Below are 25,861 nucleotides of genomic sequence, written 5' to 3'. Positions count from 1 at the left end.
ACAGAATATTCCCTGAAAATAGTCAGCTGGACCAATTATTAGAGGGTTTTGGTTATTGTTTTAAACCAATGTAATATCTGAACAATTATGGGATACCCTAATATGTTACAGGAGTGCCCAGCCCACTTGTGTGGGTTTTGTTTCTGTAGGTCCAGTTTAAGACTTAGTGAAGTTGTAGTTTCACAATTGTGGCAACAGATTTCATGTCTAATGCAGGTTGACATGTTGTTGTTGTTGCATTCTGGTGTTCCACTGAAAATGTGAAACTGAATAATTCTAACTTAGACATTGGGGATAGGCCTTCAAAATTACACTATAAGTTTCCCACATTTCAATGGTTCTTTTACATGTCATATCTGCTGTCACTTCTAGTGGTATATGCTCCCATATGGTTGGAAGCTCACAAGAAATGTCTTTGGACTTCAGAAACTCATATTTTACCATCACTGTCTCCTAATGTTGATACTTCTGTTACCCCTCCCACCTCATCCTTCTCTCTCACCACATCCCTGTTTAATACCCCAGACCTGTTACTCCTCTCTTCCCTTCTCCTCCTTCCAGCCATGCGTCCATCCAACTCTGTGACTTTTGAACCCAGGGTGGAGCGAGGTGTTCCCTGGGGTCGCGACCTCTTTACCTTTGTGACATCAGCAGCAGGCCACATGATGCGGACACTCCAGAGACCAAGGAAGAACAGGCCGTCCAAACGTCAAGTCAACCACCGGCGCTTCCTACACAACATGATCCAGAGGTGTGTGTGTACCGTATGTGTTTCTGGTGAGAGTGAGTGCCATTCTAAGATGCCCTAAACTGAAATTATATACTGCCCCTTCTCTCAAACAGGAAGTTTGCAGAGATAGAGGCAGCCAATCACCAGCTTGTGTCTGTCCTCTTCTCAACGGAGGTAGCGAATAGCGACACACCTTCCCCATCACGACAGCCAATAACCACTGACCAATCTAACAGCACCTCTAAAGAAGGTATTCTCTCTTTAATTATCCAGGTGACTTGATGCATAAATTAAGCAAACTGGGCTCCTATGATGTTTATACTTATATTCACCTTTTGTCCTTTCTCCTCCCTCTGAATGAACCACCATGTTGACTCAGACTCCCCTCCAGCTCCTGTAAGTGCAGAAGCAGACCTTTCCCTTGGTTCACATGAAACTGAAGCCCTTGCAACAGAACAGAAAGACCCTGGAGACCAATGGAGGAGACTCTACCCCAAACATCTCCAAATGGACCAGTCCAACAGCAACACTCCAAGTAAAGGAACATACCAAACAACTCATAAACAGTGGGGCAGAACAGAAAATCAAACTGACTTCAGATCATCCATAACATCAGAGAAAACCATTGCCTTAGAACAAGAGGAGGAACACTTTGACACAGAACCCTTCAGTTGTGATGTCACTTCAGAGGAGAGCCTTTATAGCTGGATAGACAGCATTAGAGAGAAATATGAAACACAACTCAGACGCGACTCAAATTCAAATATCATGGCCCCAACTCAAAACCAGAGGGCTCTACCTCTAAACTTGGATACCTCAACTTTCAACCCAACTCCCCTCTCGCCCGGACTATCCCTTCTGTCCCTAGATTCCTGTGACTTTGGGGTCACAACGGTCGCAGACAACTCCGCTTGCTTCCAGTCCCAAAACAATATGGCAGACAGTGACACAGTGGAGAGCCAGAGAATGGACGTGTTGAGGCTGTGGGACTCAGAGGTTGAACCACAGAATGATGGGGATCCTCCGGCCCATCTAGAGACCATCTGGGGGTATCCTGGTGATGAGAGGAGCCTAGGTGATAAGCCGCACGTTGATGACATCACGTATCTGAACCAATCCGAAAGTTTCATAGAGAAGTTGATGCTCCACACCAGCAGCAGCAGTGACGGTAGATCTGAGATGGAGCGGATTGACTGTGATGGAGGGCAGTATGAATACGGATCTGGATACGGATGTTCTATCGATCCAGTAACAGCCATAAGAGACTTCATTAGTGGCCAGGGCAGCTCACAGTGTATGTTGGAGAGTGCTGTGGGAAGACAAGGTACAGATAGGCACTTCACCTGTTTAAATATTACCCCAAACCAACTGTCCACCTCTGTAGGCTACCATTGTGACTTCCCAGACCCCAACATCCTTCAGAGGTCTTGTGCCCAACAAGATGGTACCTTTTCATTGGTGAATGATGATATGAATCAGAGTTGTATTCCCTATGAGGGAGTGGCCAGATCCTTCCCGGCCCCAGTTCACACCCCTCATCCACATCAGGTTCTGACCCCGCCCCTGGAAGATGATTGGCTGTTCACTGATATCATGGCGGCCCATCAGTGTGAGTAGTGGGTCCCGCTACTGCCCAACTTTACTGCATTGCCACTAAAAAGCGGGAATGATACTTCACCTTATAAATGATCTATTGTGGTTTGACTGTGTTACTGTATTCACTTCTTTATATGTGTAATGTTTTATTGATAAATGGTGAAACGTATTTAAATAAGTCAGTATTAGTCTCTCCTCCATTAAATTACAGTAAATGTGTACATGTAAATGAGTGTTCACCAAATCAATTAACAAATTGAAACACACAAAATGTCAAAACCAACAACATATATTAAAGTTCACCCCAGTCAGATATGTTTTATAATTACAGCATCATAAACAAAAAATGGCTAATAAACAACACATTTCCAAAATGTTCAATTTCCACAGAAGCCATAAAAGACAGAAAATCAACAAAATTATAACACCTTTGAAAAAGCACCGGTCTCTCTACAGAGGCACACACTTCAGTTCTCTGATCACATTCCAGGGGTCAGCCTTTAACCTTTAACCTCCAACCAACCTTCCTACTACTTCCCCTGAAGACCAAACCTAGATAGTTTAAAATGTAGTGATCTTAATTTTCACAACTTTAAAGTGACAGTTTGCATCCAAATAACATTTAAAACATCTGCTCAGATCTTTGACAAATCAGTTAGATTTACATATAAAATCTGCATCATCTTCAGAGAGATGGGACTGACTGTGAACCAATGCCAGCCACTGATACTGTCGGAGTCTGCCCTCTATTGGTGCATATGTAAAGTGCAGAATTTACAGTAACTTACAAAAAAAGTAAATTTTGCCAAATAAATCACATGAAGAGGAAGAAAAAATAGACCAAATACATGTCGTCATTTTTTTGTAATCAAATACTAATAGAACTCATTCTTAATTAAAATATCCCATGTCCTCATTAGGTTGCTAGTTCTAAAGATCTGACTGTTTCTATAGGACTGTCACGAAAATGATCAAAATGGATCTTGGCTTTGCTCTCCACTGTGTCAAGCTTGACATGAGATAATGATGGGGAACTGTAACTTTGCTCTGATAAATGCTCTTTAAACAACCTTTTAGTTGTTCAACCCTGCATGCTTTTCAACGGGAATGTCCTAGTCTTATGTGGAGGGAGATAAATACTCTTCCTTGTGCAAGAGCAGACAACCGTGAGACTATACAGCCAATGCTATTATCAATGGAATGCACCACCATGCAAATACGTAGTGTTTAACTAGACTGAGCAGCAAAACGTCCCTATGTCAAGGTGTCCTGTGTCTGTAAGAACAGTATGTGGACAGGACATGTATTCCCTGTACAGACTTCTGCTGTGTCAGGCAGAGAGGTTCTGGGGCTGAGAGGAGTTCAAATATAAACAATATACATTAACAAAAAGGCTTTGCACTTGTTAAACTTGAATGAATCGTGAATGTTGTTGGAGATTAAAGGGGGCGGGGCATGTATACTCTAAAACCATATGTTCTAACTGGCTAGAAATCTCCCTGTCTGTCACTTAATGAAAATACAACATTTTGGAAGATTCAACCCCTTATGACTTCCGCAAAAACACTATTATGATATCAGGGGAGGGAAGCCTAGAGAGTTGCTGTTCTAGAATGATCTATACAGAAATTCTGGGTAGAAACAGGGTTTTCTTGGTGCTTCATAGGACAGATCTGAAGACAATGAACCCAACGGAAGTTGCTGGGAAAAGTCCTCCACTTTCGTCTGCTATTCCAGAGGGTAGTTCCATGGATTACAGTGGAAATTCCTCCAACATCAGTCTCCGCCATACTACTCTACTTGAATCTATTCTATTCTACTATGTATACAATAAGTCCCTTTTCTCATCCATACACCCAACATTTGGTTAAACACAAAAGCTTTGTTCCATAAATATATTACACAATGAATGAATTTAAAAAAATCAATATTACAATGTACAATATGTCTGTTTGATAAAAACAAGATATGGATGCTTATGATATGTTGAGAATGACTAGCAGTCTCGAAACACCAACATTACGTCCTCAATTTTCACATTTTCCTGTTCTGTGTAAGAGATTCTAGTGTCCTGCTCCACAGGTGAGTTCTGATGTAGTGTTGGTTACTGTCTTAAATGTCTGTCATCTCTCTGTCCAATATATTTCCAGTGCATTCCCTACTAACCAAGACCTACAAACTTCCCTAACATCCTGATACACTGTCAAATAGAACAACCAATACCCCATCCAGGAATTATTCAACAACACGATACATAGACAGGCAGATGTTGTTAACCACAATCTACCTAGTAATTGTGATTCTGTTCTTAACCTCTCTCTATTGCCATGGTTACAGTATGTGTGAGGCCCTGTCTTCCTTTCCATCAGTGCCAGTGATACCATACCAGTATGTCATCTACCAATGATATGTCTGAACAGACTGGAAACAATACAAAAAACAACCAGCGGCAATAAATAATGGAGGATTTTGCTCCTATTCAGACTGATATAAATGACATAGATTCAACTGCCTGTACTTTATAAGAAGCAATATGTTAAAGACTTAAAGAAACTATCTACCTACTGTATCTATCTACCTATACCTACCTATGTAATCCATTGGCCTATCTACAGTAACTACCTATCTGTCTCAATCCAAAAAGGTCACTGGATGTCTAGATAACCCAGATCAGAGCACAGCACCGGAGACAAACTGCATGGTTTGTTTTGCAATAGTGTTTGATGCAACTGCAATAACATGTTTGGTTGTCATCGCTTCTCATGACAAAAGATAGCAACATTTCATCAATTTGTGACAATCATAAGATGGATTGATAAGGTATACGATGATGCCGGTGTTTATACCCTAGCCAGTTTCACCAGTATGTGTGATGATACCGGTGTTTATACCCTAGCCAGTTTCACCAGTATGTGTGATGATGCCGGTGTTTATACCCTAGCCAGTTTCACCAGTATGTGTGATGATACCGGTGTTTATACCCTAGCCAGTTTCACCAGTATGTGTGATGATACCGGTGTTTATACTCTAGCCAGTTTCACCAGTATGTGTGATGATGCCGGTGTTAATACTCTAGCCAGTTTCACCAGTATGTGTGATGATACCGGTGTTTATACTCTAGCCAGTTTCACCAGTATGTGTGATGATACCGGTGTTAATACTCTAGCCAGTTTCACCAGTATGTGTGATGATGCCGGTGTTTATACCCTAGCCAGTTTCACCAGTATGTGTGATGATACCGGTGTTTATACCCTAGCCAGTTTCACCAGTATGTGTGATGATACCGGTGTTTATACCCTAGCCAGTTTCACCAGTATGTGTGATGATGCCGGTGTTTATACCCTAGCCAGTTTCACCAGTATGTGTGATGATGCCGGTGTTTATACCCTAGCCAGTTTCACCAGTATGTGTGATGATGCCGGTGTTTATACTCTAGCCAGTTTCACCAGTATGTGTGATGATGCCGGTGTTTATACCCTAGCCAGTTTCACCAGTATGTGTGATGATGCCGGTGTTTATACCCTAGCCAGTTTCACCAGTATGTGTGATGATGCCGGTGTTTATACCCTAGCCAGTTTCACCAGTATGTGTGATGATGCCGGTGTTTATACTCTAGCCAGTTTCACCAGTATGTGTGATGATGCCGGTGTTTATACCCTAGCCAGTTTCACCAGTATGTGTGATGATGCCGGTGTTTATACCCTAGCCAGTTTCACCAGTATGTGTGATGATGCCGGTGTTTATACCCTAGCCAGTTTCACCAGTATGTGTGATGATGCCGGTGTTTATACTCTAGCCAGTTTCACCAGTATGTGTGATGATGCCGGTGTTTATACCCTAGCCAGTTTCACCAGTATGTGTGATGATACCGGTGTTTATACCCTAGCCAGTTTCACCAGTATGTGTGATGATGCCGGTGTTTATACCCTAGCCAGTTTCACCAGTATGTGTGATGATGCCGGTGTTTATACCCTAGCCAGTTTCACCAGTATGTGTGATGATGCCGGTGTTTATACCCTAGCCAGTTTCACCAGTATGTGTGATGATGCCGGTGTTTATACCCTAGCCAGTTTCACCAGTATGTGTGATGATGCCGGTGTTTATACCCTAGCCAGTTTCACCAGTATGTGTGATGATGCCGGTGTTTATACCCTAGCCAGTTTCACCAGTATGTGTGATGATGGAGTGAAATAGCATCAGTCTTTTTCTATAAAAACTTGACGCTGGCTTCATTCTTCGTTGTGCATACAACAGCAAGGTTGATTATCATTTTTCATTTTTTCTCTCTCACTTAACCCTCTTCCCTGATTGATATTTCCCCCATATATGACCTATTTCAAACTACAAATTAGTAATATATACTAAAATACTTCACAGACATTCTGTGTTTGTTTTCTAAAATACGTTTTAAAATAATAACTTGGCCTTAAATTGAAATTCAAGTGAGAGAGAGAAAGATAAACAACTCAAGGGAGTTTCTCCCAGGCTTGTTAAAAGACAGAAGAGCGTATCAGCCGTCTTTCACACTAGCAGTCAATGAGCGATTGCCTTTTCCAAGACACACACTGACAGAGGGACTACATACATAGAAACATTAATCAGTCCCCTGTGTGTGTGCGTGTGCATGTGTGTGTATGTGTTTCTCTAGTCTTGCAAAATGTCTTCCCAAACATGCAGATTGTCATTAACCCTTTGAGGAGTGGAACATTATTCAGAGTGTTTTATTCCAGGATTCTACAGCATTCTAGAACATTTAGCAGCCCTTTGCGATGTCATCAACTAGAACACTAAACACAGGGCAGAATATTGTCAGAGTTCCTCAAAGGGTTAAACATGGCTTTACATTGATAGTGGTCAGTAATCATCTTATTTCTGCCATTTGAAGTGTAATACAGTATCATAATAATAGAACATGGCTATGCTGATATAATTCACTTTCCCTCAGATTTCTGAGAGATGAAGTTTCCCCCAGTGAGATTACAGTCCATATTCTTGCTCACGAATCATCAACAAATCCTCTTCCCCCCTTAAATTGTGTGTGTGTGTGTGTGTGTGTGTGTGTGAGAGAGAGAGAGCGAGAGAGAGCGAGAGCGAGAGCGAGAGAGTGTGAGAGAGTGTGTGTGTGTGTGTGTGTGTGTGTGTGTGTGTGTGTATGTGTATGTTCTCTGTTCTAGTTTGGACTGCAGAGGAAATAGTTTAAAGAAGTGCAGGATCAGTAAGTCAGTCTATGTGAGGGTGTATTTGTATGTACATATACATGTATGCAGGCCTATGTGTACATATACATGTATGCAGGCCTATGTGTACATATACATGTATGCAGGCCTATGTGTGCATATACATGTATGCAGGCCTATGTGTACACATACATGTATGCAGGCTTATGTGTACATATACATGTATGCAGGCCTATGTGTACATATACATGTATGCAGGCCTTTGCGTCTGTGTGAGTATGTATCTGTATGTATGCGTGTTTGTGTGTGTGTTACTCAGTGTCGTTGAGGCTGTATGGTGGGGGGGGTCCCAGACTGTTGTTTTCAGAGGGGGGTGTGGGGGTGCCGGGGCCAGTGCCGGGGCCAGTACCAGAAGAAGGGGTCGGGGAGGGGGGGGGCTCCTCCGAGTCAGAGTTCTCACACGACAGATCATCCACCAACGCCCTGCGACCTGAACGCATCCCAAGGGGCATCGGAGCACGCCTGGAGGGAGAGAGGTGGTAGAGAGGGTCATGGAGATAAAGGGAGGGTTTTTCATACAGGGCATTTGGAAAGTATTCAGATCCCTTGACTTTTTCCACATTTTGTTACATTACAGCCTTATTCTAAAATGGATTCAACCAATTTTTTCCCTCATCAATCGACACACAATACCCCGTAATGACATAGCAAAAACAGGTTTTAATACAGCTTTTATACAAACATTTTAAACTGAAATATCACATTTAAATAAGTATTCAGTCCCTTTACTCAGAGCTTTGTTTTCATCACAGATCTCTCTGTACTGTACATCTTTCCCTCAATCCCGACTAGTCTCCCAGTCCCTGCTGCTGAACATTTCCCCCACAGCATGATGCTGCCACCACCATGCTTCACCGTAGGGAAGGTGCCAGGTTTTCTCCAGAAGTGACACTTGGCATTCAGGCCAGTGTGCAATCTTGGTTTCCTCAGACCAGAGAATCTTGTTTCTGTCACGCCCTGATCTGTTTCACCTGTTACTGTTATTATCTCCACCCCCTCCAGGTGTCGCTTATTTTCCCCAGTGTATTTATCCCTGTGTATCCTGTCTCTCTGTGCCAGTTCGTCTTGTATGTTAGTCAAGTCAACCAGCGTGTTTTTCCCGATCTCCTTTTGCTATTCTCTTTTTGATAGTCTTCCCAGTTTTGACCCCTGCCTGACTCTGGACTACTTTCCCGCCTGCCTGATCATCCTGCCTGCCCTGACCTTGATTCTGCCTGCCCTTCGGTACCTTTTGGACTCTAAACTGGTCTTGACCTTTTGCCTGTCCGTGACCATTCTCTTGCCTTACCCTTTTGGATTAATAAATATTGTAAGACTCCAACCATCTGCCTCCTGTGTCTGCATCTGGGTCTCACCTTGTGTCATGATAGTTTCTCATTGTCTGAGAGTCTTTAGATGCCTTTTGATGAACTCCAAGCATGTTGTCATGTGCCTTTCACTGATGAGTGGCTTCTGTCTTGCCACTCTACCATAAAGGCCTGATTGATGGAGAGCTGCAGAGATGGTTGTCCTTCTGGAAGGTTCTCCCATCTCCACAGAAGAACTCTAGAGCTCTGTCAGAGTGACCATCGGGTTCTTGGTCACCTTCCTGACCAAGGCTCTTCTCCTCAGATTGCTCAGTATGGCTGGTTGGCTAGCTTTAGGAAGTGTTTTTGGTTCTAAACTTCTTCCATTTTTTGGTTCCATTCCCCAGATCTGTGCCTCGACACAATCCTGTCTCGGAGCTCTACGGACAATTCCTTTAACCTCATGGCTTGATTTTTGCTCTGACATGCACTGTCAACTGTGAGACCTTATACAGACAGGTGTGTGCCTTTCCAAATCATGTCCAATCAATTGAATTTACCACAGGTGGCCTCCAATCAAGTTGTAAAAACATCTCAAGGATGATCAATGGAAACAGGATGCACCTGAGCTCCATTTTGAGTTTCATAGCAAAGGGTTTGAATAGTTATGTAAATAAGGTATTTCTGTAATTTTTTTATAAATTAGCAAACATTTCAAAAAAATTGTTTTCACTTTGTCATTATGGGATATTGTGTGTAGATTGATGGAGAAAAAAAATCCATGGTAGAATAAGGCTGTAACCTAACAAAATGTGTAAAAAGTCAAGGGGTCTGAATACTTTCTGAAGGCACTGTACATCTGATATGTCTCTATGAGGGACTGGAAAGACAAGAGCCCTCTGGTGTTATAAAGGTGACTCAACCCCTGAGACATCAAACTAATAAGAGACAGTATTTGCTCAGTTTAAAATATACTGCAGTCCACACAGAAATGTTAACTTAATGAATTGCACACGCACGCACACACAGACCTACTTCTCTGGTTTCCGTTCAGATGTGGTGATGCTGAGTGGATGGAGTGGAGTGTGAGGCAGACTGATGGACAGTGTGTCAGTGTTAGATGAGTTCAATGGAAGACAAAACATGCAATAATACAACATACAGGTAGTAGGTGGCAATGGAACTGCAAACATACAATGGATCTGGGAGGGTCACTCAGATTACACACACACACACACACACACACACACACACACACACACACACACACACACACACACACACACACACACACACACACACACACACACACACACACAGTGGTAGTATTACCTGAGATGGCTGCGTAGAGCGGTGATCTCGCGGGTCATGCTCTGGGAGCTGTCGGTCAGCTCCTCCATCTCTCTCTGCAGTTTACGTCTCTGGGCGTTGGAACGAGAGTTATCCTCCTCCACCTCCTCGAGCTGCCTCTTCAGCTGCCTCAGCCGGCCCATAGACTTATCCAACTGGAGAGAGGAGGGAGGGGGAAGGGTGTAGTGGGAGTGAGAGAGAAGAAGAGAATGGGTAAAGTGGAAGAGGAGAAGACAAGAGAAGGGGGGAAGGGTATCAGAGAGGGCCGGAGGTAGAGAGTTAGACAGATTAAGCACAGAACACGAGGACTGGGATTACATCCCACAGATTAAATTCCAGATGATTTTTGAGAGGGGGGTCAGTATCACCTCTACCTCTACACCGTAGAGGGATTATTTTGTTAGGTATAATTTAGGAGGAGATAACCCTTACCTTCCCCTGGTGCCAGGGCTGGATTAGATTAAGATTGGGATTAGCAGGACCAACCACTCCTTTTGGGATGAAAACACACACTACTGTATCTCTCCATTTCTATGGTGAACTCATAGAGAAGAGGTTTCATACCTGTTCTCTGTACTGGTTCGTACTTGTTCTCTGTACTGGTCTGTACTGGTACATACCTGTTCTCTGTACTGGTCTGTACTGGTTCGTACCTGTTCTCTGTACTGGTCTGTACTGGTTCATACATGTTCTCTGTACTGGTTCGTACCTGTTCTCTGTACTAGTCTGTACTGGTTCGTACCTGTTCTCTGTACTGGTCTGTACTGGTTCGTACCTGTTCTCTGTACTGGTTCGTACCTGTTCTCTGTACTGGTCTGTACTGGTTCATACCTGTTCTTTGTACTGGTCTGTACTGGTTCACACCTGTTCTCTGTACTGGTCTGTACTGGTTCGTACCTGTTCTCTGTACTGGTCTGTACTGGTTCGTACCTGTTCTCTGTACTGGTCTGTACTGGTTCGTACCTGTTCTCTGTACTGGTCTGTACTGGTTCGTACCTGTTCTCTGTACTGGTCTGTACTGGTTCGTACCTGTTCTCTGTACTGGTCTGCGTGTCTCCTCTCGTCCTCCGCCTGCATCATCACCTCCTTCAGTTTTTTCTCTGTCTTCCTCACCAGCTTGTTGGCTATCGCCCGCTCTCTGGGGGGAGGGGAGAAATACTGTGAGTCATGTTTTATCCCCATACCCAGAACATACAGTCAGAATAGTAGTGGAAGAAGTGAGATGTTAGAGGGAGGAGATGGGAAGGAAAGGGAAGAGAGGGATGGGAGGAGAATTAAAGAGAGAGGAGGGGGAGTGAGGAAAGGAACAAGGCGAGAGAAGAAGTGTGAGGGGAAATCCATCAGAGAATGTGTGTGTTCCCCTCACTGTCTCTCCTGCTCCAGCTGCTCCTCCATGCCGTCCATCTTGGCCTCCAGGGCGGAGACACTGAGCCTGTGTTTTCCCCTGACAGCTCCCTCCATCTCCCCCAGCTTCAGCTTCAGCTCCTTGTTATTCCTCTCCAGAGCCTCCCTGGCCCCCTCAGCCTTCTGGCCCAGGGTCCTCTCTCCCTGCAGCTGCACCGCCAGAGTCTCCACCTGGGGAGGGAGGGGAGACAGAGGGATAGAAAGGGAGAAAAATTGACAAATGTAAATTGAGTCCAGTATACTGTGTGTGTGTGTGTCTGTATGTGTGTGTGTGGGGGTAAGTGTGTGAGAGTGTGTACCTGAAGTGTAGTCTTCCTGTGTCTCTCGGCCACTAGTTCAGCATTGCTTTGCTCCTCCTCCAACTCCTCCTCCAGCTGAGTGACTCGCGCCTCCAACCTCCGCTTCTCATCACACAGAGCAGACCTGACAACACCGTGAGTAATACACAGCAACACACACACCGTGAGTAATACACAGCAATACACACACCGTGAGTAATACACAGCAATACACACACCGTGAGTAATACACAGCAATACACACACCGTGAGTAATACACAGCAATACACACACCGTGAGTAATACACAGCAATACACACACCGTGAGTAATAGACACACATAATACACAGTAATACACACACTGTGAGTAATAGACATGCATAATACACAGCAATACACACACCGTGAGTAATAGACACACATAATACACAGTAATACACACACTGTGAGTAATAGACATGCATAATACACAGTAATACACACACCGTGAGTAATACACACACATAATACACACACCGTGAGGATGTAATCTGTGGGATGTAATCCCAGTCCTCGTGTTCTGTGCTTAATCTGTCTAATTATCTCCCTCCGGCCCTCTCTGATACCCTTCCCCCCTTCTTCTATTGTCTTCTCCTCTTCCACTTTACCCATTCTCTTCTTCTCTCTCACTCCCTCTACACCGTCTACACACAGCAATACACACACCGTGAGTAATACACAGCAATACACACACCGTGAGTAATACACAGCAATACACACACCGTGAGTAATAGACACACATAATACACAGTAATACACACACTGTGAGTAATAGACATGCATAATACACAGCAATACACACACCGTGAGTAATAGACACACATAATACACAGTAATACACACACTGTGAGTAATAGACATGCATAATACACAGTAATACACACACCGTGAGTAATACACACACATAATACACAGTAATACACACACCGTGAGGATGTAATCTGTGGGATGTAATCCCAGTCCTCGTGTTCTGTGCTTAATCTGTCTAATTATCTCCCTCCGGCCCTCTCTGATACCCTTCCCCCCTTCTTCTATTGTCTTCTCCTCTTCCACTTTACCCATTCTCTTCTTCTCTCTCACTCCCTCTACACCGTCTACACACAGTAATACACACACCGTGAGTAATACACACGCATAATACACAGTATACACACCATGAGTAATACACACGCATAATACACAGTAATACACACACTGTGAGTAATACACAGTAATACACACACCGTGAGAAATACACAGTAATACACACACCGTGAGAAATACACAGTAACACACACACCGTGAGTAATAGACACGCATAATACACAGTAACACACACACCGTGAGTAATACACACGCATAATACACAGTAACACACACACACACCGTGAGTAATACACACGCATAATACACAGTAATACACACACCGTGAGTAATACACATACAGAAAGGAAAATATAAAGAGAGATACTGACTTCCCGGTAGAGCTGTTGACGATCTCATCAGCCATCTCATCTCTCTCCTGCTGGGCCTGTCTCCTCATCTTCTCAGACACTGATAAATCCTACACACAGAGAGAGAGAGACAGAGAGAGAGACAGACAGAAAGAGAGAGACAGAGAAAGAGAGCGAGAGAGAGAAAGGGCGTTAGCATCCTAAAACACAAGAGTTTGTGTCTTCGCAAATCTCTCACACACACCAGCACACACACCTCTGTAAGCTGCAGTAACTCCGCCTCCAAGGTCTGCAGGCGCTTCTCTGTGTCTTTTGATTGGACGACCACCTCGTCACGGGCCAGCTTGGACTCATCCAGCTCACGAAGCACCTCCTTCATCTGAACCTGAGAGAGAGCGAAAAGGAGGGTTGATTAAATATGGTTTTCCACAAGGCTCTGTGCTGGGACCCTTACCGTTCTCATTATAGCTGTGGTTTATATATCAGTTAACTGTACGGCATCTAATCTCAGACCGAGCAAGCAGCATTAGAAAGAAAGAGAGAAGGGGGGTGTAGCTTACCTGCAGTCTCCGTAGCTGCCTAAGCCCCTCCTCCCTGCCGCGATTGGCTGTCTCCACCTGAGCCTCAGCCTCCTGTAGCTCTGCCTCCAGCTGCTTCTTGACGGACATGGCCTGAGAGCGTTGACTCCTCTCCTCCTCTAGCTGGGTCTCCAACTCCCTCACCTGGGGGGGAAGGAGAGAAAGAGAAGGGGAGAGGAGAGGGGGATGGAAAGGAAGGGAACAGCAGAGAAAGAGAGAAGTTTAGCATCTAATCCAAATGAATAACTCCCCATATTCTCCCCATATTCAGGCTTGATACATTCCTCTTCTTCTCTCTTCTCTCCATACCTGTTTGTTGAGAGACCTCCTCTTCTTCTCTCTTCTCTCCATACCTGTTTGTTGAGAGACCTCCTCTTCTTCTCTCTTCTCTCCATACCTGTTTGTTGAGAGACCTCCTCTTCTTCTCTCTTCTCTCCATACCTGTTTGTTGAGAGACCTCCTCTTCTTCTCTCTTCTCTCCATACCTGTTTGTTGAGAGACCTCCTCTTCTCCTCTCCTTTCTCCTCCTTGGTGCTGATCTCTCTCTCAAACTGGGCCCTGAGGGCTTGGAGGGTGACCTCGAGCCTCAGCCTGGAGTTCTCCGCCTCCCCCAGCTCCTCCTCCAGCTCCTGGGTCTGAGTGCGCAGGGACTCTGCCTCTGTCTCCAGGGCCCGCCGGGAACGCTCCAACTCATGCACCTGACACAGGAGGAGAGAAATGTGTGCTTGTTGTGAGATACATTTTCACTCTGTAATACAAATACACACATTCTCTCACACACACACACACACACACACACACACACACACACACACACACACACACACACACACACACACACACACACACACACACACACACACACACACACACACACACACACACACACACACACGTACATTCTTCCCCACGTCATCCTGTTGATTGACTAGTTGTTCCATGTCTATGCGGAGCTGCTTGTTAGATCTCTCCAGCTCGTCCCTCTGATCTTGGGCCTCCTGTAAGTGTGGACGGGAACAATGAAGTATCAAGACTCACTTTTATTTAGATGAAGATGAAAACAACTTTTTATGCTGATAACTGGATAATAATGTGTGTAGTCACTCCAGTGGTACCTGCAGGGCTCGTGCCAGTGCCAGGGAGCGTGTCTCCTTCTCTCTACTGTCTGCCTCGGCCCTGTCTCTCTCCTCAGCCAGCCGGGCACTCACCGCCTTCTCCTCTGATAGGCACTGAGGGGGCAAAGGGCAGGGGTTACATCACGGGACATTATGTCATTATGGTTACCTCTCACCTTTAACCTCTAACCCGAGAACTCTGACCTGGTCAAACTTCTTCTGCCTCTTCTCCAGGGTGGTGCAGTTCTGTTTCTCTCTCTGCAGGGCCAGGGTCATGTCCTCTATCTCCTCCCTCAGCCTCTCCCTCTGACGCTCCACGCGTTCTTTCTCCTCCTCCTTCTGTTGTTCTCTCTGGACGGCCTGGTCTAGGTCTCTCTGCAGTTTCCTGCGCGTCTCCTCTCCTGCCTCCACCGCCGCATTCACCTCCTCCGACTGCCTCCGCAACTCAGCCAGCTAGAGGGAGAGCAGGAGAGAGGGAGTGATGGTGAGGAGGAAGATAGACTTACTGTAGAAGACAACTGAACATGTTTTATATTATAATCTAGAGGAAAGTTTTTTTTACACAATGATAATTACCTGCTGAGTGTGAGTCTGTATCTGCCTGGAGAGATCCTTGGCTCTCTCCTCTTCCTCCTCCACTCTCTCCATCAGTCCATTCCTCTCCTCCTCCAGAGCTCTCACCCTGGAGCCCAGAGCCAGCTTCTGACGAGTCTCATCCTGAAGTAGCTCCTGAGAGTGAAGGCAAGAAAGTGATCACCCTCTCCGTAGCCAATGTGAGTAAGATCTTTAAACAGGTCAACATTCACAAGGCGGCAGGGCCAGAGGGATTACCAGGACGTGTACTCCGAGCATGCGCTGACCAACTGTCAAGTGTCTCCCTGACCATCATAGTCCCTGTGCCCAAGTGTCTCCCTGACCACCATAGTACCTGAGCCCAAGTGTCTCCCTGACCATCATAGTCCCTGTGCTCAAGTGTCTCACTGACCACCATAGTCCCTGAGCCCAAGTGTCTCCCTGACCACCATAGTCCCTGTGCCCAAGTGTCTCCCTGACCACCATAGTACCTGTGCCCAAGTGTCTCACTGACCATCATAGTCCCTGTGCCCAAGTGTCTCCCTGACCACCATAGTCCCTGTGCCCAAGTGTCTCCCTGACCACCATAGTACCTGTGCCCAAGTGTCTCCCTGACCACCATAGTCCCTGAGCCCAAGTGTCTCCCTGACCATCATAGTCCCTGTGCTCAAGTGTCTCCCTGACCACCATAGTCCCTGAGCCCAAGTGTCTCCCTGACCATCATAGTCCCTGTGCTCAAGTGTCTCCCTGACCATCATAGTCCCTGTGCTCAAGTGTCTCCCTGACCATCATAGTACCTGTGCCCAAGTGTCTCCCTGACCATCATAGTATCTGTGCCCAAGTGTCTCCCTGACCATCATAGTACCTGAGCTCAAGTGTCTCCCTGACCATCATAGTACCTGTGCCCAAGTGTCTCCCTGACCATCATAGTACCTGTGCCCAAGTGTCTCCCTGACCATCATAGTCCCTGTGCCCAAGTGTCTCCCTGACCACCATAGTCCCTGAGCCCATGTGTCTCCCTGACCACCATAGTCCCTGAGCCCAAGTGTTTCCCTGACCATCATAGTACCTGTGCCCAAGTGTCTCCCTGACCATCATAGTACCTGTGCCCAAGTGTCTCCCTGACCATCATAGTACCTGTGCCCAAGTGTCTCCCTGACCATCATAGTACCTGTGCCCAAGTGTCTCCCTGACCACCATAGTCCCTGTGCCCATGTGTCTCCCTGACCACCATAGTCCCTGTGCCCAAGTGTCTCCCTGACCACCATAGTCCCTGTGCCCAAGTGTCTCCCTGACCACCATAGTCCCTGAGCCCATGTGTCTCCCTGACCACCATAGTCCCTGTGCCCAAGTGTCTCCCTGACCACCATAGTCCCTGTGCCCAAGTGTCTCCCTGACCATCATAGTCCCTGTGCTCAAGTGTCTCCCTGACCATCATAGTACCTGAGCCCAAGTGTCTCCCTGACCATCATAGTCCCTGAGCCCATGTGTCTCCCTGACCACCATAGTACCTGTGCCCAAGTGTCTCCCTGACCACCACAGTCCCTGTGCCCATGTGTCTCCCTGACCACCATAGTCCCTGTGCCCATGTGTCTCCCTGACCACCATAGTCCCTGTGCCAAAGTGTCTCCCTGACCACCATAGTCCCTGTGCCCATGTGTCTCCCTGACCACCATAGTCCCTGTACCCAAGTGTCTCCCTGACCATCATAGTCCCTGTGCTCAAGTGTCTCCCTGACCATCATAGTACCTGTGCCCAAGTGTCACCCTGACAATCATAGTACCTGTGCCCAAGTGTCTCCCTGACCATCATAGTACCTGTGCCCAAGTGTCTCCCTGACCATCATAGTACCTGAGCCCAAGTGTCTCCCTGACCATCATAGTCCCTGTGCTCAAGTGTCTCCCTGACCACCATAGTCCCTGAGCCCAAGTGTCTCCCTGACCATCATAGTCCCTGTGCCCAAGTGTCTCCCTGACCATCATAGTACCTGTGCCCAAGTGTCTCCCTGACCACCATAGTCCCTGTACCCAAGTGTCTCCCTGACCATCATAGTCCCTGTGCTCAAGTGTCTCCCTGACCATCATAGTACCTGTGCCCAAGTGTCACCCTGACAATCATAGTACCTGTGCCCAAGTGTCTCCCTGACCATCATAGTACCTGAGCTCAAGTGTCTCCCTGACCATCATAGTACCTGTGCCCAAGTGTCTCCCTGACCATCATAGTACCTGAGCCCAAGTGTCTCCCTGACCATCATAGTCCCTGTGCTCAAGTGTCTCCCTGACCACCATAGTCCCTGAGCCCAAGTGTCTCCCTGACCATCATAGTCCCTGTGCCCAAGTGTCTCCCTGACCATCATAGTACCTGTGCCCAAGTGTCTCCCTGACCACCATAGTCCCTGTGCCCAAGTGTCTCCCTGACCACCATAGTCCCTGTGCCCAAGAAGATCAAGGTAACCTGCCTAAATGACTACTGACCTGTAGTACTCACATCTGTAGCCATGAAGTGCTTTGAAAGGCTGGCCATGGCTCACATCAACACAATCATCCCAGAAACCCTAGACCCACTCCAATTTGCATACCGCCCCAACAGATCCACAGATGACGCAATCTCTTTTGCACTCAACACTGCCCTTTCCCACCTGGACAAAAGGAACATCAATGCTGTTCATCGACTACAGCTCAGCATTCAACACCATAGTGCCCACAAAGCTCCTCACTAAGCTAAAGACTCTGGGATCAAACACCTCCCTCTGCAACTGGATCCTGGACTTCCTGACAGGCTGCCCCCAGGTGGTAAGGGTAGGCAACAACACATCTGCCACGCTGATCCTTAACATAGGGGCCCCTCAGGGGTGCGTGCTTAGTCCCCTCCTGTACTCCCTGTTCACCCATGACTGCATGGCCAGGCACGACTCCAACACCATCATTAAGTTTGCCGACGACACAACAGTGTTAGGCCTGATCACCGACAACAATGCCTATAGGGAAGAGGTCAGAGACCTGTCCGTGTGGTGCCAGAATAACAACCTCTCCCTCAATGTGATCAAGACAAAGGCGATTATTGTGGACTACAGGAAAAGGAGGGCCGAGCACGCCCCCATTATCATCGATGGGGCTGTAGTGGAGCGGGTCGAGATTTTCAAGTTCCTTGGTGTCCACATCACCAACAAACTAACATAATCCAAGCACATCAAGACAGTCGTGAAGAGGGCACGACAAAACCTATTCCCCATCAGGAGACTGAAAAGATTTGGAATGGGTCCTCAGATCCTCAAAAGGTTCCACAGCAGCACCACCGAGAGCATCCTGACTGGTTGCATCACCGCCTGGTATGGCAACTGCTCGTCCTCCGACCGCAAGGCACTACAGAGGGTAGTGCGTACGGCCCAGTACATCACTGGGGCCAAGCTTCCTGCCATCCAGGACCTCTAGGAAGGCTCTAAAAATTGCCAAAGACCCCAACAACCCTAGTCATAGACTACGGCAAGCGGTACCGGAGCGTCAAGTCTAGGTCCAAAAGGCTCCTTAACAGCTTCTACCCCCAAGCCATAAGACTGCTGAACAGCTAATCAAATGGCTACCTGAACTATTTGCATTGACCCCCCCCCCCCTTTTTTACGCTGCTGCTACTCTCTGTTTATAATCTATGCATCGTCACTTTACCTCTACCTACATGTACATATTACCTCAATTACCTCGACTAACCTATACCCCTGCACATTGACTCTGTACCGGTACCCCCTGTATATAGCCACATTATTGTTATTTTATTGTTGTTCTTTTATTTTTTACTTTAGTTAATTTACTAAATATTTTTCTTAACTCTTTATTTTTCTTAAAACTGCATTGTTGGTTAAGTGCTTGTAAGCATTTCACAGTAAGGTCGACACCTGTTGTATTCGGCGCATGTGACAAATAACATTTGATTTGATATCAACATGGAAGTGGTTAAAAACAGAGGATGAAGGAGTTGGCAGTGTGTGTGTGTGTGTGTGTGTGTGTGTGTGTGTGTGTGTGTGTGTGTGTGTGTGTGTGTGTGTGTGTGTGTGTTTGTGTGTGTGTGTGTGTGTGTGTGTGTGTGTTTGTGTGTGTGTGTGTGTGTGTGTGTGTGTGTGTGTGTGTTTGTGTGTGTGTGTGTGTGTGTGTGTGTGTGTGTGTTTGTGTGTGTGTGTGTGTGTGTGTGTGTGTGTGTGTGTGTGTGTGTACCTGAGCGTCGTGGAGCTGGCTCTCCAGGCTGCTGACCTCCTTGTTGAGACGGAGGGATTTGGAGTCAGAGGAGGAGAGAGAACTAGAGAGGGTCTCCATCTCAGACTGTAGCTTGTGCAGTCGCTCCTCTCTCTCCTCCCTCTCTCTGTCGGCCTGTGCGAGGCGTGCGGTCAGCTCCTGGAGTTGGCCCTCAGCCCTCTTGCGGCCCCTCTCACTCTCCATGCGGCCCCCCTGCAGGGACTTCAGCTCTGAGGCCAAGCTCACCCTCTCGTCCTCTAATAGAGTCTTGGCCTTCTCTAGGGACTGACGGGCCTGGGGAGACCATATAACATCAGGAATTACTACATACATACCATACGCATAGAAACACTACATTACAGACGTCTCAGTGACCAGTCTACAGAGAAAGAATAGCATACAGGAGTCACTACCGACACTGTACTGAGGGAATAACACACGCAAAATGCAATATGCAATACGCAATATGCACAGAGAGTCACTGCATAGGCTACATTCTGTGTGTGACTCACCCGCTTGCTGTTGTCCAGTTGTTCCTGCAGGTTGTCTATGGCAGAGCAGTGCTTGACTCTGAGTTCTGAGAGCTGGGCCTCGTGACGTCTCGTCTCCCCCTCAACACACCTCTGGAGCTCCCCCAACTCTGCCTCTCTACGAGACCTGAGTTCCTGCTGGGCCGCCGTGGTGTCCAGTGTGTCTTCCAGCTCTGTCCTCAAGGCCTCCAGCTCCTCCCCCAGGTCTCGCCTCTGTTTCTCTGCCCTCTCTCTCATCCCTCGTTCATTCTCCACTTCCTCCTTCAGCTCTGACACCTGAGACATGGCCTCTCTCAGAGCCCTCTGAGCCTCAGTCCTTCGTGCACCCTCCTCCTCCAACCTGGGAGAAAGAGAGAGAGAAATCAAATATGGTGTTCTGCAAGGCACTGTGCTGGAACCGTTTCGATTACCATTATCGAGAGAGAAAGCAGTTTTGTAACACGATACAAATGAGGGGTTTGATATTTCCACTCTTCTCAAGGTGTGTGAATATACAGCATAGATTTCCTCTCACCTCCCCTGTAGGGTTGTGATATCCTTCTCTCTCTGAGCCAGGGTTCCCCTGAGTTCAGCGGACAGTAGTCCCAGGTCAGAGAGCTGCTCCTGGGCTTCCACAGCCTCTCCCTCCATCCTCCTCCTCCACTTCTCCTGCTCCAGACGACCCTGCTCCTCACGCTTCAACCGATCTACAGGAGGGGGAAGAAGAGAAAGAAAATAGAAAATAATTCATACTAGGACAAGTTTCTGAAACAGTGTTGAGTGTGCAGCAAGTTCATCAAATGTATGTCATAACGTTAAGTATGCATAACAAGTGCCACCAGTTAGGAACAAGCTTTACCTTCCAGGTCAGCAATGACTGCTTCCTGTTTGTTTTTCAGTTTGTTGAGACTCTTGGTCTTCTCCTCTTCCTCAGTCAGCGATTCTGTCACCTCATTCAACCTCTCCTCCAGCTGCTTCTTCTCCTGAGAGACAGAGACAACATGGATAAATGAAGTTCCAGCTGAGTGAACCCTGTAAACTTCTATAAAGCCCTTCAGTTCTGTCCAGCTGAGTGAACCCTGGGTTAGTCAGCTTCTATAAAGCCCTTCAGTTCTGTCCAGCTGAGTGAACCCTGGGTTAGTCAGCTTCTATAAAGCCCTTCAGTTCTGTCCAGCTGACTGAACCCTGGGTTAGTCAGCTTCTATAAAGCCCTTCAGTTCTGTCCAGCTGAGTGAACCCTGGGTTAGTCAGCTTCTATAAAGCCCTTCAGTCCTGTCCAGCTGAGTGAACCCTGGGTTAGTCAGCTTCTATAAAGCCCTTCAGTTCTGTCCAGCTGAGTGAACCCTGGGTTAGTCAGCTTCTATAAAGCCCTTCAGTTCTGTCCAGCTGAGTGAACCCTGGGTTAGTCAGCTTCTATAAAGCCCTTCAGTTCTGTCCAGCTGAGTGAACCCTGGGTTAGTCAGCTTCTATAAAGCCCTTCAGTCCTGTCCAGGATGAAGTAAGTGTTTCAGTTAAATGCGATCCAGGGTTTATACTGTAACCAGTAACTATGGTTACCTTGCTGAGGCGGTCTCTCTGTTCTCCAGTGCTCAGCATCTCTGTCTCCAGACTCTTGACCTTGGTCTCCAGGGTAACCTTCTCCAACTGGAGGCGCTGTCTGGCCGACTCCTCCTCCTCCAACTGCTCCTCCAGATCCTGAGGAGGAGAGAGGGAGAGGGGAGGGGAGGAGAGAAGGAGGGAGAGGGGAGGAGAGGAGGAGAGAGGGAGAGGGGAGAGAAGGAGGGAAATGGGAGGAGAGGAGGAGAGAGGGAGAGGGGAGGAGAGAAAGAGGGAGGGGGAGGAGAGGAGGAGAGAGGGAGAGGGGAGGAGAGAAGGAGGGAGAGGAGAGAGGGGCGAGAAGGAGGGAAATGGGGAGGAGGAGAGAGGGAGAGGGGAGGAGAGAAGGAGGGAGAGGGAGGAGAGGAGGAGAGAGGGAGAGGGGAGGAGAGAAGGAGGGAGAGGAGAGAGGGGCGAGAAGGAGGGAAATGGGGAGGAGGAGAGAGGGAGAGGGGAGGAGAGAAGGAGGGAGAGGGGAGAGGGGAGGAGAGGAGGAGAGAGGGAGAGGGGAGGAGAGAAGGAGGGAGAGGGGAGGAAAGGAGAGAAGGAGAGGGAAGGAGAAAAGGAGGGAGAGGGGAGGAAAGGAGAGAAGGAGGGAGAGGGGAGGAAAGGAGAGAAGGAGGGAGAGGGGAGGAGAGAAGGAGGGAGAGGGGAGGAAAGGAGAGAGGGAGAGAGGAGGAGAGAAGGAGGGAGAGGGGAGGAAAGGGGAGAAGGAGAGGGGAGGAGAGAAGGAGGGAGAGGGGAGGAGAGAAGGAGGGAGAGGGGAGGGGAGAAGGAGGGAGAGGGGAGGGGAGAAGGAGAGAAGGAGAGGGGAGGAGAGAAGGAGGGAGAGGGGAGGAAAGGAGAGAAGGAGGGAGAGGGGAGGAGAGAAGGAGGGAGAGGGGAGGAAAGGAGAGAAGGAGGGAGAGGGGAGGAGAGAAGGAGGGAGAGGGGAGGAGAGGTAGAGAAGGAGAGGGGAGGAGAGGTAGAGAAGGAGAGGGGAGGAGAGAAGGAGGGAGAGGGGAGGAAAGGAGAGAGGGAGAGAGGAGGAGAGAAGGAGGGAGAGGGGAGGAAAGGGGAGAAGGAGAGGGGAGGAGAGAAGGAGGGAGAGTGGAGGAGAGAAGGAGGGAGAGGGGAGAGGGGAGGAAAGGAGAGAAGGAGAGGGGAGGAAAGGAGAGAGGGAGAGGGGAGGAGAGAAGGAGGGAGAGGGGAGGAGAGAAGGAGGGAGAGGGGAGGAGAGGTAGAGAGATGAAGAGAGAGGAGGAGTGACAGAACTTCAGAGAGACTGAGAGATACAGTTATTCAGCAGAGCCTCTCATCTAATGTTCCAAAACAATGCTGCTCTCTTCCTCGTTATCATGTGCTTCATGTCCCCTTCTCTGTCTTCCACTCTCCCACAACCCCCCACTGTCCTGTACCGCCACGTGCTGCTGCATCTTCTTCTTCTCATTGGTCATCTGAACGCCCCTCTCCTCCTCCTCCTCCAATCGTCCCTCCAGCTCCCCCAGGATTTCCTCCAACTCCTGCTTCCTGCTGACCAGTCTGGCCCTCATCTCCTCCGCCTCAGCAAACAGCTCCGCCTCCGCCTGCAGCTGGTCTGTCAGCACCGCCTTCTCCTCCATCAGCTAGGAACCAGGATGAGAGGGGAGAAAGGGGGAGGGAGGTAAGTGTTCTGGTCTCTCTACCTGCTGGTGCTTTATTATCAGATTTGTTGTACACACAGAGAGAGAGAGAGATAGATAAATAGATAAACCTCCAGATAGATAAATAGATAAACCTCCAGATATAGATAAATATATAGTCCTCCAGATAGATAAATAGATAAACCTCCAGATATAGGATAAATATATAATCATATAATCCTCCAGATAGATAAATATATAAATCTCCAGATAGATAAATAGATAAACCTCCAGATAGATAGATAGATAAACCTCCAGATAGATAGATAGATAAACCTCCAGATAGATAGATAAACCTCCTGATAGATAGATAGATAAACCTCCAGATATAGATAAATATATAGTCCTCCAGATAGATAAATAGATAAACCTCCAGATATAGATAAATATATAATCCTCCAGATAGATAAATAGATAAACCTCCAGATAGATAGATAGATAAACCTCCAGATAGATAGATAAACCTCCTGATAGATAGATAAACCTCCAGAGAGATAGATAAACCTCCAGATAGATAGATACACCTCGCAGATAGATAGATAGATAAACCTCCAGATAGATAAATACACCTCCAGATAGATAGATAGATAAACCTCCAGAGAGATAGATAGATAAACCTCCAGATAGATAAATACACCTCCAGATAGATAGATAGATAAACCTCCAGAGAGATAGATAGATAAACCTCCAGATAGATAAATACACCTCCAGATAGATAGATAGATACACCTCCAGATAGATAGATAGATAAACCTCCAGATAGATAAAATAGATAAACCTCCAGATAGATAGATAGATAAACCTCCAGATAGATAGATACATCTCGCAGATAGATAGATAGATAAACCTCCAGATAGATAAATAGTCCTCCAGATAGATAGATAGATAAACCTCCAGATAGATAGATACACCTCCAGATAGATAGATAGATAAACCTCCAGATAGATAAATAGATAAACCTCCAGATAGATAGATAGATAAACCTCCAGATAGATAAATAGATAAACCTCCAGATAGATAGATACACCTCCAGATAGATAGATAGATAGATAAACCTCCAGATAGATAGATAAACCTCCAGATAGATAGATAGATAAACCTCCAGATAGATAGATACACCTCCAGATAGATAGATAGATAAACCTCCAGATAGATAGATAAACCTCCAGATAGATAGATAAACCTCCAGATAGATAGATAGATAAACCTCCAGAGAGATAGATAAACCTCCAGATAGATAGATAAACCTCCAGATAGATAAATAGATAAACCTCCAGATAGATAGATAGATAAACCTCCAGATAGATAGATAGATAAACCTCCAGAGAGATAGATAAACCTCCAGATAGATAGATAAACCTCCAGATAGATAGATAAACCTCCAGAGAGATAGATAAACCTCCAGATAGATAGATAGATAAACCTCCAGATAGATAGATAAACCTCCAGAGAGATAGATAGATAAACCTCCAGATAGATGGATAAACCTCCAGAGAGATAGATAAACCTCCTGATAGATAGATAAACCTCCAGATAGATAGATAAACCTCCTGATAGATAGATAAACCTCCAAAGAGATAGATAAACCTCCTGATAGATAGATAAACCTCCTGAGAGATAGATAAACCTCCTGATAGATAGATACACCTCCAGATAGATAGATAAACCTCCAGAGAGATAGATAAACCTCCAGATAGATAAATAGATAAACCTCCAGAGAGATAGATAAACCTCCAGATAGATAGATAAACCTCCAGAGAGATAGATAAACCTCCAGATAGATAAATAGATAAACCTCCAGAGAGATAGATAAACCTCCAGAGAGATAGATAAACCTCCAGAGAGATAGATAAACCTCCTGATAGATAGATAAACCTCCAGAGAGATAGATAAACCTCCAGATAGATAGATAAACCTCCAGAGAGATAGATAAACCTCCAGAGAGATAGATAAACCTCCAGAGAGATAGACAGAGAAAGGAAAGGTGTGTTACCTGTATGTGTTTCTTGTCCAGATCAGTGTAGTCCTGTTCCACTCTGGTCAGGTTGTCTTTGGCATTCTTAAGCTCCGCCTCCCTCACCTGGATCTCCTCGTCCTGACGAGTCACCTGCAGCAGAGGCTTCACCTGGGGGGCACGGGTCAGAGGTCATGGGTTAGGTCACATACCTGTGCTAGAGTGTGTATGTGTTTGTGTGTGTGTGTATGTGTGGGTATGTGTGTGTGGGTACCTTGGTGAACAGCCTCCACCATT

General features: G+C 46.6%; 2 protein-coding genes across 9 annotated transcripts in view; one reads left to right on the top strand and one right to left on the bottom strand.

The window, feature by feature from the left end:
- Positions 1–347: 347 nt before the first annotated feature.
- Positions 348–2,854, top strand: LOC129841857 (uncharacterized). Its single transcript, XM_055910189.1, has 3 exons — positions 348–751; positions 844–980; positions 1,110–2,854. The coding sequence occupies exons 1-3, from the start codon at positions 348–350 to the stop codon at positions 2,345–2,347; spliced, it is 1,779 nt and encodes a 592-aa protein (XP_055766164.1). The 3' UTR covers positions 2,348–2,854.
- Positions 2,600–25,861, bottom strand: part of LOC129841856 (myosin-10-like) — an 87,308-nt gene continuing 64,046 nt past the window's right edge. For 6 of the 8 annotated variants that reach the window (XM_055910183.1, XM_055910181.1, XM_055910180.1 and 3 more), the window contains 22 exons: positions 25,839–25,861; positions 25,604–25,735; positions 23,347–23,553; positions 21,911–22,048; positions 21,213–21,336; positions 20,889–21,060; positions 20,357–20,714; positions 19,827–20,138; positions 15,625–15,777; positions 15,253–15,501; positions 15,049–15,162; positions 14,833–14,931; positions 14,419–14,631; positions 13,916–14,077; positions 13,612–13,740; positions 13,377–13,465; positions 11,903–12,026; positions 11,566–11,774; positions 11,229–11,337; positions 10,182–10,354; positions 9,885–9,944; positions 2,600–8,025 (listed from right to left, as the gene is read on the bottom strand). The exon at positions 25,839–25,861 is cut by the window's right edge and continues 86 nt beyond it. In XM_055910183.1, coding sequence (XP_055766158.1) covers positions 7,815–8,025; positions 9,885–9,944; positions 10,182–10,354; positions 11,229–11,337; positions 11,566–11,774; positions 11,903–12,026; positions 13,377–13,465; positions 13,612–13,740; positions 13,916–14,077; positions 14,419–14,631; positions 14,833–14,931; positions 15,049–15,162; positions 15,253–15,501; positions 15,625–15,777; positions 19,827–20,138; positions 20,357–20,714; positions 20,889–21,060; positions 21,213–21,336; positions 21,911–22,048; positions 23,347–23,553; positions 25,604–25,735; positions 25,839–25,861 — 3,560 coding nt within the window. In that variant the 3' untranslated portion in view covers positions 2,600–7,814. Of the gene's footprint in view, positions 8,026–9,884; positions 9,945–10,181; positions 10,355–11,228; positions 11,338–11,565; positions 11,775–11,902; positions 12,027–13,376; positions 13,466–13,611; positions 13,741–13,915; positions 14,078–14,242; positions 14,632–14,832; positions 14,932–15,048; positions 15,163–15,252; positions 15,502–15,624; positions 15,778–19,826; positions 20,139–20,356; positions 20,715–20,888; positions 21,061–21,212; positions 21,337–21,910; positions 22,049–23,346; positions 23,554–25,603; positions 25,736–25,838 lie in introns of those variants that run through there. The other 2 variants (XM_055910182.1, XM_055910188.1) reach the window with 2 other exon arrangements.

The sequence above is a fragment of the Salvelinus fontinalis genome, unplaced genomic scaffold, assembly GCF_029448725.1.
Source record: "Salvelinus fontinalis isolate EN_2023a unplaced genomic scaffold, ASM2944872v1 scaffold_0002, whole genome shotgun sequence".
Classification (NCBI taxonomy): Eukaryota; Metazoa; Chordata; class Actinopteri; order Salmoniformes; family Salmonidae; genus Salvelinus; species Salvelinus fontinalis.
Note: the sequence above shows the minus strand (reverse complement) of the source record. Positions and strands in the feature narration are given on the sequence as shown.

What these genes read in the sequence shown, in the direction of transcription:
- LOC129841857 (XM_055910189.1), top strand. Translation starts at nt 348, where the DNA reads ATGTCATATCTGCTGTCACTTCTAGTGGTATATGCTCCCATATGGTTG. An exon ending in CTACACAACATGATCCAGAG is followed by an intron (nt 752 to 843) that starts GTGTGTGTGTAC and finishes TCTCTCAAACAG; the next exon opens with GAAGTTTGCAGAGATAGAGG. An exon ending in TAACAGCACCTCTAAAGAAG is followed by an intron (nt 981 to 1,109) that starts GTATTCTCTCTT and finishes ATGTTGACTCAG; the next exon opens with ACTCCCCTCCAGCTCCTGTA.